General features: G+C 37.3%; 1 protein-coding gene across 7 annotated transcripts in view; it reads right to left on the reverse strand.

Moving 5' to 3' along the window:
• SCAF8 (SR-related CTD associated factor 8) overlaps positions 1-13,954 on the reverse strand; it is a 218,261-nt gene that overhangs the window by 126,132 nt on the left and 78,175 nt on the right. For all 7 annotated transcript variants that reach the window (XM_064360527.1, XM_012451797.2, XM_012451799.3 and 4 more), the window contains 6 exons: positions 13,520-13,651; positions 12,916-13,028; positions 11,214-11,407; positions 6,606-6,706; positions 3,510-3,623; positions 1,111-1,267 (listed from right to left, as the gene is read on the reverse strand). In XM_064360527.1, the coding sequence (XP_064216597.1) occupies positions 1,111-1,267; positions 3,510-3,623; positions 6,606-6,706; positions 11,214-11,407; positions 12,916-13,028; positions 13,520-13,651 (811 nt within the window). The remainder of the gene's footprint in view (positions 1-1,110; positions 1,268-3,509; positions 3,624-6,605; positions 6,707-11,213; positions 11,408-12,915; positions 13,029-13,519; positions 13,652-13,954) is intronic.

The raw sequence follows: 13,954 nt of genomic DNA on the forward strand, positions 1-13,954 counted from the left end.
AGGGTAGGATGGGGAGTAGGCATGACAGGAAAAGAACAATAGAAAAATAATGGTTCAAAAATTTTACATTGGTCTGAGAAACAAATACTCTGAAAAGTAGCTTATTCTGATAAAAGAGCCAAAGTGTGAAGAAAAAAGGTATGTGTATGTATTTCAGTTCTTTAAAAGGTGTGTTTATATATTTCAGTTCTTTTTCAAATGTTGTTTTTAAGATTTCTTATTGGTTATAACTGCAAATCATTTTGTCAATTTCTTTTTTTTTTGAGACAGAGTCTCGCTCTGTCACCCAGGTGGAGTACAACGGGGCAATCTCAGCTCACTGCAACCTCCGCTTCCCGAGTTCAAGTGATTCTCCTGCCTCAGCCTCCTGAGTAGCTGGGATTACAGGTATGTGCCACCATGCCCTGCTAATTTTTGTATTTTTAGTAGAGACAGGGTTTCACCATGTAGGTCAGGCTGGTCTCGAACACCTGTCCTTGTGATTTGCCCGCTTTGGCCTCCCAAAGTTCTGGGATTACAGGCGTGAGACAACGCGCCCGGCCTTTCATTTTGTCAATTTTTAACTGGACTGATTTAAAATAAAAGGACAATTTTGGGGGGGAGGGAAGCAGGCTGGATGATCATTTGGTATTGTAAAAGGCATCCCAGAAAGTATTTAACATTGTATGAATCTGAATTACAGCTCCCTAAACTAAGATTCTATTCCTGCTGTTTTCAACATGGATACTACTCAAAATAATCTGCAAAGTGTTTCAAAGAAGCTTCTCAAGTTCCCACTTAAACTGAAGCAATTAGAAATATTTAGTTTGGAAAAATTCCTCCTACATATAACTCTCAAGAATCAACATTTGAAAAAATATATATTTAACAATGCTACATTTATAGACTTCTATACATTTACAGACTTCTATACTTTCTAATCTATACTTCGACACCTATAAAATAGGTCCCATTAAGCCCGTATACTAGGGCAGAGTAATGTATCTTTTCTCTTTTTTGGGAGATGAATCCAGGATACACAGTTCACGCTATCTTCCCAAATTCATTTCAGCTACAACCTTCTGAGCATACTTTTTTTTTTTAACAATAAAAAGACCTTAGAGTTCTTACCAGTATTTACAGTCTCCTGATCAATCATGCCTCCTTCTGCAAAACCTTCCAAGTCATCTACTTTAACTTTTTCCCATGGTATATACGTAACGCCAAGATCCACATCCCAGAATTGTTTGTATTCTGTTTTTACACCTTTGTTTAAAGCCCAAGCGATCTATTATAAATGGGAAGAGGAAAAAAGGAAGCTTATATATACACACTACAAAAACAAGGTAGAAAGGTCAAAATTTTATTTAAACAACGTAAATACAAGTAAAATTCGTTTTAGAAAACAGTTGGAAAGGCAAAGCTGGAAAACTAACAGTAGCCAAAAATATTTTTTCCAGTTGTTTTCCTTTGTCTGAGACAGCATCTCACTCAGTTACCCAGGCTGAAGTGTAGTGGCACGATCATGGTTCACTGCAGTCTTGACCTCCTGGGCTCAAGCGATATTCCTGCCTTAGCCTCGCAGTAGCCGGGACTGTAGGCAGGCGATACCACGACCAGCTAATTTTTGTATTTTTTTAGTAGAGATGGGATTTCGTCATATTGACCGGGCTGTCACAAACTCCTGGATTCAAGCAATCCACTACCTCGGCCTCTGAAAGTTCTAGGCAAATGTGAGCCACTGTGCCTGGCCAGTTTTGTTTTATAAAATAAAACTTACATTAGATCTAGTATTTATAATAAAGGATTTCCACTTCTTATTGTAACTCTAATAGAGCAATGCATTTCCAGAGAAAATCCAAATCTACTTTTCACCATAAAAATGTCCACCCATATTAGTGGTGATTAGAATAGCATTTTTCTTCATTTGCTGAGACAGGGTCTCACTCTGTTAACCAGTCTGTAGTGCAGTGGCACGATCATGGTTGACTACAGCCTTGACTTCATGGGTTCAAAAGATCCTCGCTCCTCAGCCTCCCAAACAGCTGGGACCAGAGGTGCATACCATCACATTCAGCTAATTTTTTTTTTTTTTTGAGACAGAATCTCGCTCTGCTGCCCAGGCTGGAGTTCAGAGGTTTGATCTCAGCTCACTGCCACCTCTGCCTCCAGAGTACAAGAGTTCTCCTGCCTCAGCCACCCAAGTAACTGAGACTACAGGTGCCCACCACCAGGTCCAGCTAATTTTTGTATTTTTAGTAGGGAAAGGGTTTCACCATGTTCGCCAGGCTGGTCTCAAACTCCTGACCTTGTGATCCACCTGCCTTGGCCTCCCAAAGTGCTGGGATCACAGGCGTTAGCCACCACACCCAGCCACACTCAGTTAATTTTTAAATTGTTTTGTAGAGATGAGGTCTCACCATGTTGTCCAGGCTGCTCTTAAATTCCTGGGCTCAAGTGATCCTCTCATCTTGGCCTCCCAAAGTGTTGGGACTATAGGTGTGAGCTGCCACACCTGGCTTGTTATTTTAAACAAAATCTTTTATTCCAGAGGAGAGTAGGAATACTTTAGTTTACACAAGAAACTGCCATGCAATGACAAAAGATGACCACATATTAACTTCAATGAAAGTAGTTATTTGAAAGTTTTTTATTCAGTTGTAGAACTGATGAGATAAACTTCAAATAAAAAAGTGAAATTGTGAATTAATCATAGAAAGTAATAGAAAAGGCCGGGCACGGTGGCTCAAGCCTGTAATCCCAGCACTTTGGGAGGCCGAGGCGGGTGGATCAGAGGTCAAGAGATCGAGACCATCCTGGTCAACATGGTGAAACCCCGTCTCTACTAATACAAAAAAATTAGCTGGGCATGGTGGCGCGTGCCTGTAATCCCAGCTACTCAGGAGGCTGAGGCAGGAGGATTGCCTGAACCCAGGAGGCGGAGGTTGCGGTGAGCCGAGATCGCGCCATTGCACTCCAGCCTGGGTAACGAGCGAAACTCCGTCTCAAAAAAAAAAAAAAAAAAAAAGTAAGTAATAGAAAAATACTCAAAAAATTCGCAGTGCAAAGACTACAAAGAAAATAAAAATATTCTGATACATAATCTCTTCACAAGGGCCTGGTTTATATTTAAAAAAAGATGTCAAGAATCAATAATATAATTAGAAGATATAATTAAGGAGTACTGAAAGAAAAAGTGAATGAAAGACAACATTGCAAAATGAACATGTTTTACTCAGAATGGTGCCCTGGTTGACTCAGAAGGCTGTGCAAGTGTAATTTCGACTAATTGACTAAAGTTCTAGTTATTAGACTTATTTTTACCTACATCTAATTCTGAAACTCAATGAACTCAAATAGTTAAGTTTCTGATGAGGTTTGCCCATAACATTAAAAGAGAATATAACGCAGGGACATTCTAATAATCTAATAAAAGAGCTTGTGACCCTTCTGTGAAAAACTCAGACTTCAATATAACAGACATTAAAAATACTGACCCCCAATTCAAGCTCCACTCCACCAAATCTCACCTTAATGATCTTAGACCCAATTTTATACGATCCAGAACTGAGTTTCTGAAGAGCTCGAAATGCATCCTGTCGATGAACCATACAGACGTACGCACAGCCCCTGGGAGGAATCATCTAATAAGAAAAAAAAAATTTAAGAAAGGGTATAAGAACAGAAACTCATTCTGGCATTTTATGGTTTTAAATGACACAAAACACTGACTACTTACTAATACTTCAATTTTGATAGATTACTGATTTATTTTCCCCTTTCTTCCGCCAGCTGTTAATTAGTAGGTACAATTCATGTACAATAATTAATAACTCAATTTTAAAATTCCCAAATTCAAAACTCAATTAGGTCTCATTATAAGCCATGATATATATGAAATCTTAAATAGCGCATGGCAATATTTTCTGAACACAGAGAAAGAACTATTAAAAACAAAATAAAACAAAAAATGTATAGCTTCATATGTATAACACCACCAGATAAAAGGGAAATAATGTTATGTGGCCAAAATATTTGAAGGCAACAATTTATTCCTAATATTATTTCAATTTTTCAAAATGTTTTATTGAGTAATGTGAGAAGGGTTTTTCTTTTGTGTAATTATCTTATCCTTAATATAAAATCCATAATCTGAAACAACTGATGATAAAACTTTTCAATCTTATAAAACTTTATTTTGTTCAAGTGCTTATGGCAAAGGTTTTAACATAAAGAATAGCCCCAGCGTTAGGATCTGAGACTGATTTATAAAGCATTTAACTTTTCTACAATTATCAGATCATAAAATTATCATTAATACATGAACTCAGAAACCTATGCATAGCATTTCTTTTTGAGAAACTCAAAAGGCATTCTATTTTTTTTTCACTCAATACCTAATAAAGCGTATCTATTATTAAAGCTTACATATAAATCTTTTTCTCAGCCTTGCTAAGGGCCAAGAAAGCTACTTCAAGCTACTGCCTCTTTAATATCAAACTTCTTAAAAGGGAAGTCTATCTAAACCTTGACATTCTTCTTTATCTATTGCAGTCTAGCTCTAATTCCTTACCAACTCACTGGAAAATACTCCACTGTCTTCAAGATCACCAACGACCTACTAAATGCTAAACTGAATGGACTTTTTGTCTCTGAAGCCCCCAAAATTAAATTAGTGGATTATGAATTTTCATTTCACAAAATAACTTAGTGCTTATTATTTGTAAGTACTATACTCTCAAAAAGTAATACAATAGAGGAGAGAGATAAGGCAAACAGACGTTCAAGGGATACAAGAAAGACTACAAATATGATAAACAGAAAAATCCAAAATGCTACTTGGACACAAGCTTTGTTCAGAGCAATTATTCCTGCTGTGAGTGAGAATCACCCATGCAGCTGTGGCACTTCGCTAAAAATTTAAAGATACCGAGCATGGGCATCCCTAACTTTTCAAATATCAAGACGTATTACTGATATGTGGCTAGAGCTAAGAATCACTAGTTTAAGGGTAGGGTAAAATCAGAAAAAAAAATTCAGAGAAGGTATATGATTACAGACTCTGAAAGATACCGATGTTTTAATAGGTGAAATCTAAAAAGACAAGAGTAAGAAATGTTGACAGCACTCTTGTGATATAGAAAGAGAAATTTGAAGTACCCAGGTTGAAATCCTTAACCAATCACCTTTTTATCACCTGTGTAACTCAAGTAAATCACTTCGTTTTCACATTAGAAAACAATAGTATTTGAATTACTTAACCAGCTTCTTATGAGGCTCCAAAGAGATCACACACAAAAGAAAGATGCAAAATGGTTCAACTCAACTGAATTCTGTTATTATTATAGAAAAGTCAAGTTTGGTCATTTAAGGAAGACTGGGAAGGAATTAAGACTAGAAAGGAAAAATTGGGCAATATTCGGATAAAAATGGTAACAGATCCCACAGACATAAAAATGTAACCACAGGGAATGAAATCAGAAACTTGGTGAATTAAGTGTCCTTATACTTCCTGTCTTCCAGGATGGATGGATGGATAGATGAATGGATGGATGAATGGATAGATGGACAGACAGATAAATAAATGTCTCCCCAAATGACTACAAAACATTTCATTACATAGCAGGAGGAAGAAAGAAAGCAAGTAATTTTTAAATAAAAGAACAATTAAAATGGCTAAACAAAGATGTCTGGCCTTCAGAAAAAAGCATCAGGACTTATAAAGAGTAAAACACAGACTCAAAGGAGGAGACTGGGTGGTTCAAAACTAGTGCAAGAATCAAGCGTGAAAGAGTTATGCTCCACTTACTAGCAATTCGCTTACCACACTGATTTTCTGACCTAACATTTGCTCTGTTAGATAAGAAAGACAGTAAAAGAGCACCAGAGAATGAGAAAAGAAAAAGGCAAAAGAGACTGGGATCCCAAGTCTAGCTGTGTCTCCACAACTGCTCATGTGCAAGTGACTACAATTCTGTGGGACTCCATTTCCTTAAACACAGTTTTTTTTTTTGGAGACAAGTTTTGCTCTTGTTGCCCAGGCTGGAGTGCAATGGTGAAATCTCAGCTCACTGCAACCTCTGCCTCCCAGATTCAAGCAATTCTCCTGTCTCAACCTCCTGAGTAGGTGGGATTACAGGCATGGACCACCACACCCGGCTAATTTTTTGGAATTTTAGTAGAGATGGGGTTTCTCCATGTCGGTCAGGCTGGTCTCAAACTCCCGACCTTACATGATCTGCCCACCTCAGCCTCCCAAAGTGCTGGGATTATAGGTGTGAGCCACCATACCGGCCCTTAAACACATTTTTTTTAAAAAAGGAATTAAACTAGACCACACATAGGGTTTCTGCTAACTCAAACATTTGATGATATTAGGAATCAAACATGCTATGCTGTTATAAAACTCAAGAATATTTTGCTAGAATTCTATTTTAAAAATAGTAATAATTATGAAGAGAAAGAGCACCAAAATAAACACAGACATTATCAAAGTAAAATGATTCTTGAAAAGATGTGTATTATTAAAGGTAGGCATTACTGAGCTAATCAGGAACAGAAGTGATTCTTTGTATGAATAAAAACATCCTTTTTTTAACCTTAAATTATTAAGAACTAATACTTGCATTAATGGATTCAATTTGTCCAAACTCTTCAAACAGGTTGGTTAAGTCTTGCTGTGTTGCCTTCTTGTCCACTTGCCCAACCCAGAGAGTAGTACTACATACTGTCAAGACATAAGAGACAAATGACCTAAATCATATAGACAGTTACTTCTTTCAAACATAGCTGAGGAAAAAGCAGTAATAATAATAATTAAATTTAAGATAATATATTCTAAATAATTTTTAATGAACCTTGCATCCGTTATGTTTAAAATCAACTAAAATCACAAGTATTAATTCAGACCTTTGCCAAGTCAACCACTTGCATGTCACCTGTTTTCAAGGTTGGCTGCACACTCGAACCATCTGTGGATGCCAGGGTCCCACTCTAAGAGGATGAGTGACATGCAGTATGAAAGACTGGAAAGTTAGAGTTGTAAAATTCCCTAGGTGATTCTAATGTGCAACAAAGTTTCAAAACCACTTCTCACAGTAATCCCATTTGTAAACCTTTTAAGTGTCCTTCTGGGCTGGAAGGATTAAGTAGATGTATCTCCCTAATCAAGAGATAAATCTGAAAACAGTATCTTATCTAAGGAAACAATCCTTTGCCTGAAGATACAAAGGGAAAATGGCCAAATCAGAACTCCTTGAAAGACTTAAAGGTATTTAACTGTTGAAAGCCACATCCCTTTAACAAATAGTAAACAGGAAACACCTTGTCTACTTTCAGCTGTATTTATTTAAAAAATATTCATAGCTGACACTTTTGCATAATTTCCATACCTTGTATTTGGATTTATGTCAGTGTCCACATTTCTGACTACCTTTTATCTATAATATCACTGGTCTAAGGCAGGTTTTACTCTATGGCTAATTTAGCCCCAAATAAAGGTATTACCCTTGGCAAGATCACTACTGAGTGCCCTAGGTTTTTTCAACCAGGTCTCTGATTAGTCAGAACTGTAACATCTTCCAGACCTGTGTAAGCTTTAGAAATCACTTATCTAACACAGAGTCCCTGGTCATTGTTCTTTCCCTGACAGCTGTTTATCTCCTGTAGTCTCACCCTATATTCAATTTAATCTTCAACCAAAGTCTCAAGGAGCTCTGCATTAGGTTTTTATGTTTCTGAAACAGGTCTTGCTCTGTTGCCGAGGCTGGAGTGCAGTGGTGTGATCTCGGCTCTCTGCAACCTCCACCTCCTGGGCTCAAGCAATCCTCCACCCTCAGCCTCATGAGAAACTGGGACCACAGGTATGCATCACCATGCTGCCCAGGCTGGTCTCAAACTCCTGGTCTCAAGTGATCCTAAGTGCTGTGATTACAGAGGTGAGCCACCATGCCTGGACTTGTATCAGTTTTTATTGCTGCTGTAACAAAATAACATCAACATAGAATAAAACAAATATATTATTTTATAATTTTGAAGATCTACAATGGGTCAGCAGGGCTATATTCCCTCTGGAGGATCTAGGGGAGAATCTGTTTCCTTATCTTTGCTAGGTTCTACAAGTTGCCTGCATTCCTTGGCTCATGGCCGCATCCTCCATCTTCAAAACCACCTCTGCAACATTTCCCAAATTCTCTCTCCTTTCATCACCACTCACCTTTTCTCTCCAATGTACTTGCTTCCCTCTTATGTACCCGTGTAATTAAACTGGGTCTTCTGGATAATCCAAGTTCATCTCCCCACCTCAAGATCCCTAATTAAAAGGGCCTGAAAAGTCCCTTTTACCATACAATGTAACATATTTACAAATTCCAACAATTTAAATGTAGGTACCTTTTGGGGAGCCATTATTCAATCTACCACAAACCCTTAACAGAAGTCTGGGGCTCTTTCATGGAATAGATCTCCCTACCCCTTTATTTTTGGAGACAAGGTCTTGCTCTGTCACCAGGCTGAGGCTACAGTACAGTGTCCTAATCATAGCTTACTGCAGGCTTCAACTCGTCTTGCCTCAGCTTCCACAGAAGCTGAAATCAGAGGCACACATTACCACACCTGGTTAAGTTTTTATTTTTAGTACAGACAAGGTCTTGCTGTTTCCCAGGCAGGTCTCAATCTCCTGACTCAAGCAATTCTCCTGTCTTGGCCTCCCAAAGTGCTATTATAGGTTTGAGCCACTGCACCCAGCCTTAAGGATTCTCTTGTTTATTTGTTTTGAGACAGGGTCTTGCTCTGTTCCTCAGGCTGGAACATGGAATCTTGCTGTTCCTCAGGCTAGACATGCAATCATGTCCCACTGCAGCCTCTCAACCTCCTAGGAACAAGTGATCCTCCTACCTCTTGCTTGAGTAGTTGGGACTACAGATGTGAACCACTTGGCCCAACTAATTTTTTTTTAGTCAAGATGGGGTGTCTCACTATGTTGCCCAGGCTGGTCTTAAACTCCTGGCCTTAAGCAATCTGCTGGCCTGTGCCTCCCAAAGTAGCCTGGATTACACGTGTGAGCCACTGCACCTGGCATTCACTTTTTCCTCTTTATTACCGGTTCTGCATATTCCAGCTGCCTTAATCTCCCTAAACTCTGTTCCATATTTCCCATCTCTTTCAATATTATCTCTCTACACATTTTTCCCATAGGGAACGCCATTTTTTTTCTCAGAAAGCACTAATGATTTTTTCCATCCCATGCAGAAGGGAGACTTGATTCCTGGAATGTTATTATTCATTGGTGCTTTATATTCCCTATTCATGAAAATCTTATGTTCTAAAATTCACGCTAAAAACCAATAAATAGTATGAAAACACTATCAATATGTTCAAAATGTGTTAAGAAAGAATACAAATCACAGGAAATTGATACTGCTTTTCATTAAGGAGAGTTGTGAGGTAAAGAATCAGTGATTATTTTTCACTGTACAGGCATACCTTGGAGATACTGCAACTTTGGTTCCAGACCACCACAATAAAGCAGATATCACAAGAAGGTGAGTCACATAAATTGCTCTTCCCAGTGCATATAAAAGTTATGTTTACGCTACACTATAACCTATTAAGTGTGCAACAGCATCATGTCTAAATAATGTACACGCCTTAATTTTAAAACACTTTACTGCAAAAAAAAAATTTTTTTTAAAAAGCTGACATAGAGACAAAGTGGGCACCTACTACTGGAAAAATGGTGCCCAACAGATGTACTTAACACAGGGTGGTCACAATCCTTCATGGTCACAATCCTTCAATCTATTAAAAAAAAAAGCAGTAACTGCAAAGCACAATGGAGTGAAGTGCAATAAAATGAGGCACGCCTTATTTGCTTATGTGCTTTTTATTTTCCTTTTTGCTGTTTGTTGTGCCCATGAAAATAAAACAGAAATAAAAAATAAATTCCACAGTTAAAAACTATTTAAACAGTGACATCAACAAGATGGCAAATTAGGTGAGAAACTAAATGAAAGAGACTCTGCCTAAAATCCTTACTCTAATATTGGCAAATAAATAGATGATTCTGAAAGTCTTAATGGAAATCATGTTAGAAAGCACAATAGAGATTTTATGTTCAGACCTTTGACATTAATTTTTTATCAGTCAGCACTAAAATGTTTAAATGTATACCCTCACCCTAAGGAACAAACAAACTTCTAGAGCAAGAAATATCAATATTATTAGGTTGACACTAGCTCTCACAACCAGATAAAATTCAGGCAAGATAGTCAAGGCCTATAAAAATTGCCAAAACTTAGTAAGAGGATGGCTACTGCCTTGAGTTTCCAAGATGCTCAAGTAGTATAAATTACATCAATTATTTTTCTAAGTCTCTGGCAGAGGGAATTTATTTGGAAGTCTTCAGAAATTAGATAACACAATCTATGTTTAGTTCTTTGGAAAGAATGACAATTTGCTCTATTTTATGTACTTCTTTGCATGTATGAATCTCTTAGTTCATCTTAAAAGTCATAACCCACCAAGAACACCCTAGGCAGAATTTGGCACTAATTAAAGCTTATTTTGCTGTACTTAACATTCCTACCAACTGAACCTTCCCCAAGCCTATCCAAAACCAAACCCACCACTACCGAATCTGTTCTAATCTTATGTAATTGATTAACATGTAACCATGCAAAGTTTGTACAGCTGGAATTCTCCTATAGTACTAACCCATAATGTTATAACTGCTTTAAAAATTATATATAGCTAAGTATATGCTTCATATAATAATTACTCCTATAGACCTGGTGGCCATAATTGGTTAGCTGGGATTACAGGCACGCACCACCATGCCCAGCTAATTTTTTGTATTTTTAGTAGAGACGGAGTTTCACCATGTTGACCAGGATGGTCTCGATCTCTTGACCTCGTGATCCACCTGCCTCGGCCTCCCAAAGTGCTGGGATTACAGGCGTGAGCCACCGCGCCCGGCCAGTCAATACAGATTTTCTAACTTGCATTTGGTGGGGAAAAAAAAAAAAAATCAACCCTCAACGACCTTGGTCTTTGAATAGAATCTGTTCTTCCTTTTTCTTCTCTATCATGTTACAAAAACCAGAGACAAAATTACTTACCAACCCACTTTTAAACTTCTTAATGTGAAAATAAAATTTGGTTAAGAGACTTCGTAGCAGATAACTATTTTTTAAATATTCATTGAAACCAAAGCGTTGTAGACATATGTTACTTACCACTTAATGTTTTAGATCTAATTGGAGGTAATCCCTTTTTCTGTCGTTCTTTCTCTCTTTCTCTGGCTCTCCTTTCACTTGAATATGATCGTGATGATTTCCTCTTTCTTTCTCTTGAGCGGGAGCGTGATCGCTTTCTGTGTTTACGCTTTCTAGAACCAGATCGTGACCTAGACCTTCGTTTTCTTGGTGATCTACAAAAAAATTTTATTTTACTTCTAATAACAATGTTTTCCTTCTAACAAATTTGTCACTTCTAAGTGAGGGAAAAAACATAAAAAAAAAGTTGTCTTATATTTAGTGACAATATCTTAAAATATTCTCAAGTACAATCAAGTCTCAAAAATGCATTTCATGGCAGGGCGCAGTGGCTCAAGCCTGTAATCCCAGCATTTTGGGAGGCCACGGTGAGTGGATCATGAGGTCAGGAGTTCGAGACCAGTCTGGCCAACATAGTGAAACCTCACCTCTACTAAAAATACAAAAATTAGCGGGGCATAGTGGTGCGTGCCTGTAGTTCCAGCTCTCAGGAGACTGAGGCAGGAGAATCACTTGAACTTGGGAGGTGGAGGTTGCAATGAGCCAAGATCACGCCGCTGGCACTCCAGCCTAGGCAACACAGTGAGACTCTGTCTCCAAAAAATAAAACCATTTTACTCAAATCCGTATACTGCTTAGGTCCACATTAGTTGGCAACGATTCTGAGTATGGGTGATTATTCACAATGAAGAGGAAAAAGGCAAGAACGAGATTCTAGAAAGGGCCTCGCTTTCTTGTAGTGTATTCCAACTCATTTTTCAAACAGAAGAACAGGAATGAAAGACCAAAGAAAATTAAAAGACCAGTTATGTGATACAGCATTAGGCCACTACATAATTCTGCTTAGTAGTTTCCAACTTATAAAATTTTATGGTGCTTGTAGAAAGTGACACTGAAACACCTTTGCCTGTCAACCACATGCCATTCAGCTCTCTTCAAAATGCTTAGTAAGATGCTGCTAATGACAAATAAAGACAATTTCAACACTACAATTGTTATTGTTTCAGGAAAATAATTCAGTGATACAAGATGGATTTAGAGAAAGCTGAACTGATAGGCTCTCATTTGCAATAGATAATGACACAGAACTTTGTGACAAGAACAAGAAATCACTGAAAAACTCATCAAATGTACTGCCCTTCCTTCCAGCATTTACTATTCAGATTTTTCAGGGGCATTCATATGCAAAAAATAGAACATAAAAATGTTAAATACTGATGCCTTTAAGTTAAGCTCACGAAGAAAACTATGTTTTATAAATAGTTAATGTTTATAAAGATAAATTTTGTAGTTTTATTTTTATGACCATTTTTGGTGTCAGTGTGAGATGAAATGGAATCCAGGAAACATAGCCTGAATTAACTGCTGTTTGGAGGCAACAATATTCTAAATTGGGTGTCCTCATAATATTAACTAAATTCAAATATAATTCAAAATCCCAGTCTCATGATATGACTGCCAATCTTACGTAAATCACTGAAATAAATGGCCACAGATATATCAATTAAAACAGAACAAAGCTTATCTTGTTTTTGAAATAACTTTTTTTCTGAGAAAAAATATATCATCCCAAGGAAAACATTTCCTTTCATCTTGATGAAAAGAAATAAAGCCAACATTTTTAAAGTTCACACACAGCTATTATTAAATATTATTGTAGAACCTTGAACGAGAACGTGAATGTGTTCTGGATCTTGAGCGAACCGCCACTTTCTTAGCTTCTTGTTCAAAGACCTCCTCTTCCACTCCATCTTGCCCTTCATCTATATCCATATCCTTGAAAGTCAAAAGAACAGCAAACAAACAGAAAGGCTGGTTCAAATTGAGTTATACATTGACAATATTGTCTTTAAAAAAATTCATGATAGGAGCATTAATGCCTAATACAGGGGCGTCCAATCTTTTGGTTTTCCTGAGTCACATTAGAAGAAGAAATGTCTTTGGCCACACATAAAATATACTCACACTAATGACAGCTGATGAGCTTTAAAAAGAAAAATTGCAAAAAAAAAAAAATCTCATCTTGTTTTAAGAAAGTTTGTTACAAATTTGTGTTGAGCCGCATTCAAAGCAGCTGTGGGCCATGGGCTTGGCCTAGACGCTATGCTTAGGCCTTGGACAAGCTTAACCTAATACGTAAAATGATTACAACATGGAGCATAAGTGTGGGAAAAATACATTCTAGTACACTGCTATTATAAAATACTTTAGATGTTTTCTTTAACTACTTTTAGAAATTTATGACCCAGAAAACCATTTACTTTTACCTGCTGCTGAATATCTATGGAATCATCCAAATTGACTTCAGGTTCAAGAAAATGCTGCTGACTACTCCCTTGTGATGGTGATGCTGAATGCTCTGACCCAAATGTTCCTTCCTGACTATCCTGAGGAGTGGCCTATTGAGAAAATATACAAACAAACATTGGGAGATGCCTTTTATTATGGATGAGAATGTTAAACACAACAAACATCACAACTACATGTTTAAAAAGAAGCCCCATAGATAAAAGAAATTCCATGTTCAATTATTTATAATCAATCCAGAATTGTACATTTGTATAAACTCAAGCTATGTAAAAGCAGGGTACAGCTCCATAAAAGGGACTAAAATATTAAAACGGTAAAATCAAATAATTTTTTTTTGAGACGGAGTCTCACTCTGTCACCCAGGATGGAGTGCAATAGAGCAATCTGAGCTC

This window comes from Aotus nancymaae, unplaced genomic scaffold, assembly GCF_030222135.1.
Source record: "Aotus nancymaae isolate 86718 unplaced genomic scaffold, 86718_ANA_hifiasm-v0.15.2.pri h1tg000040l, whole genome shotgun sequence".
NCBI lineage: Eukaryota > Metazoa > Chordata > Mammalia > Primates > Aotidae > Aotus > Aotus nancymaae.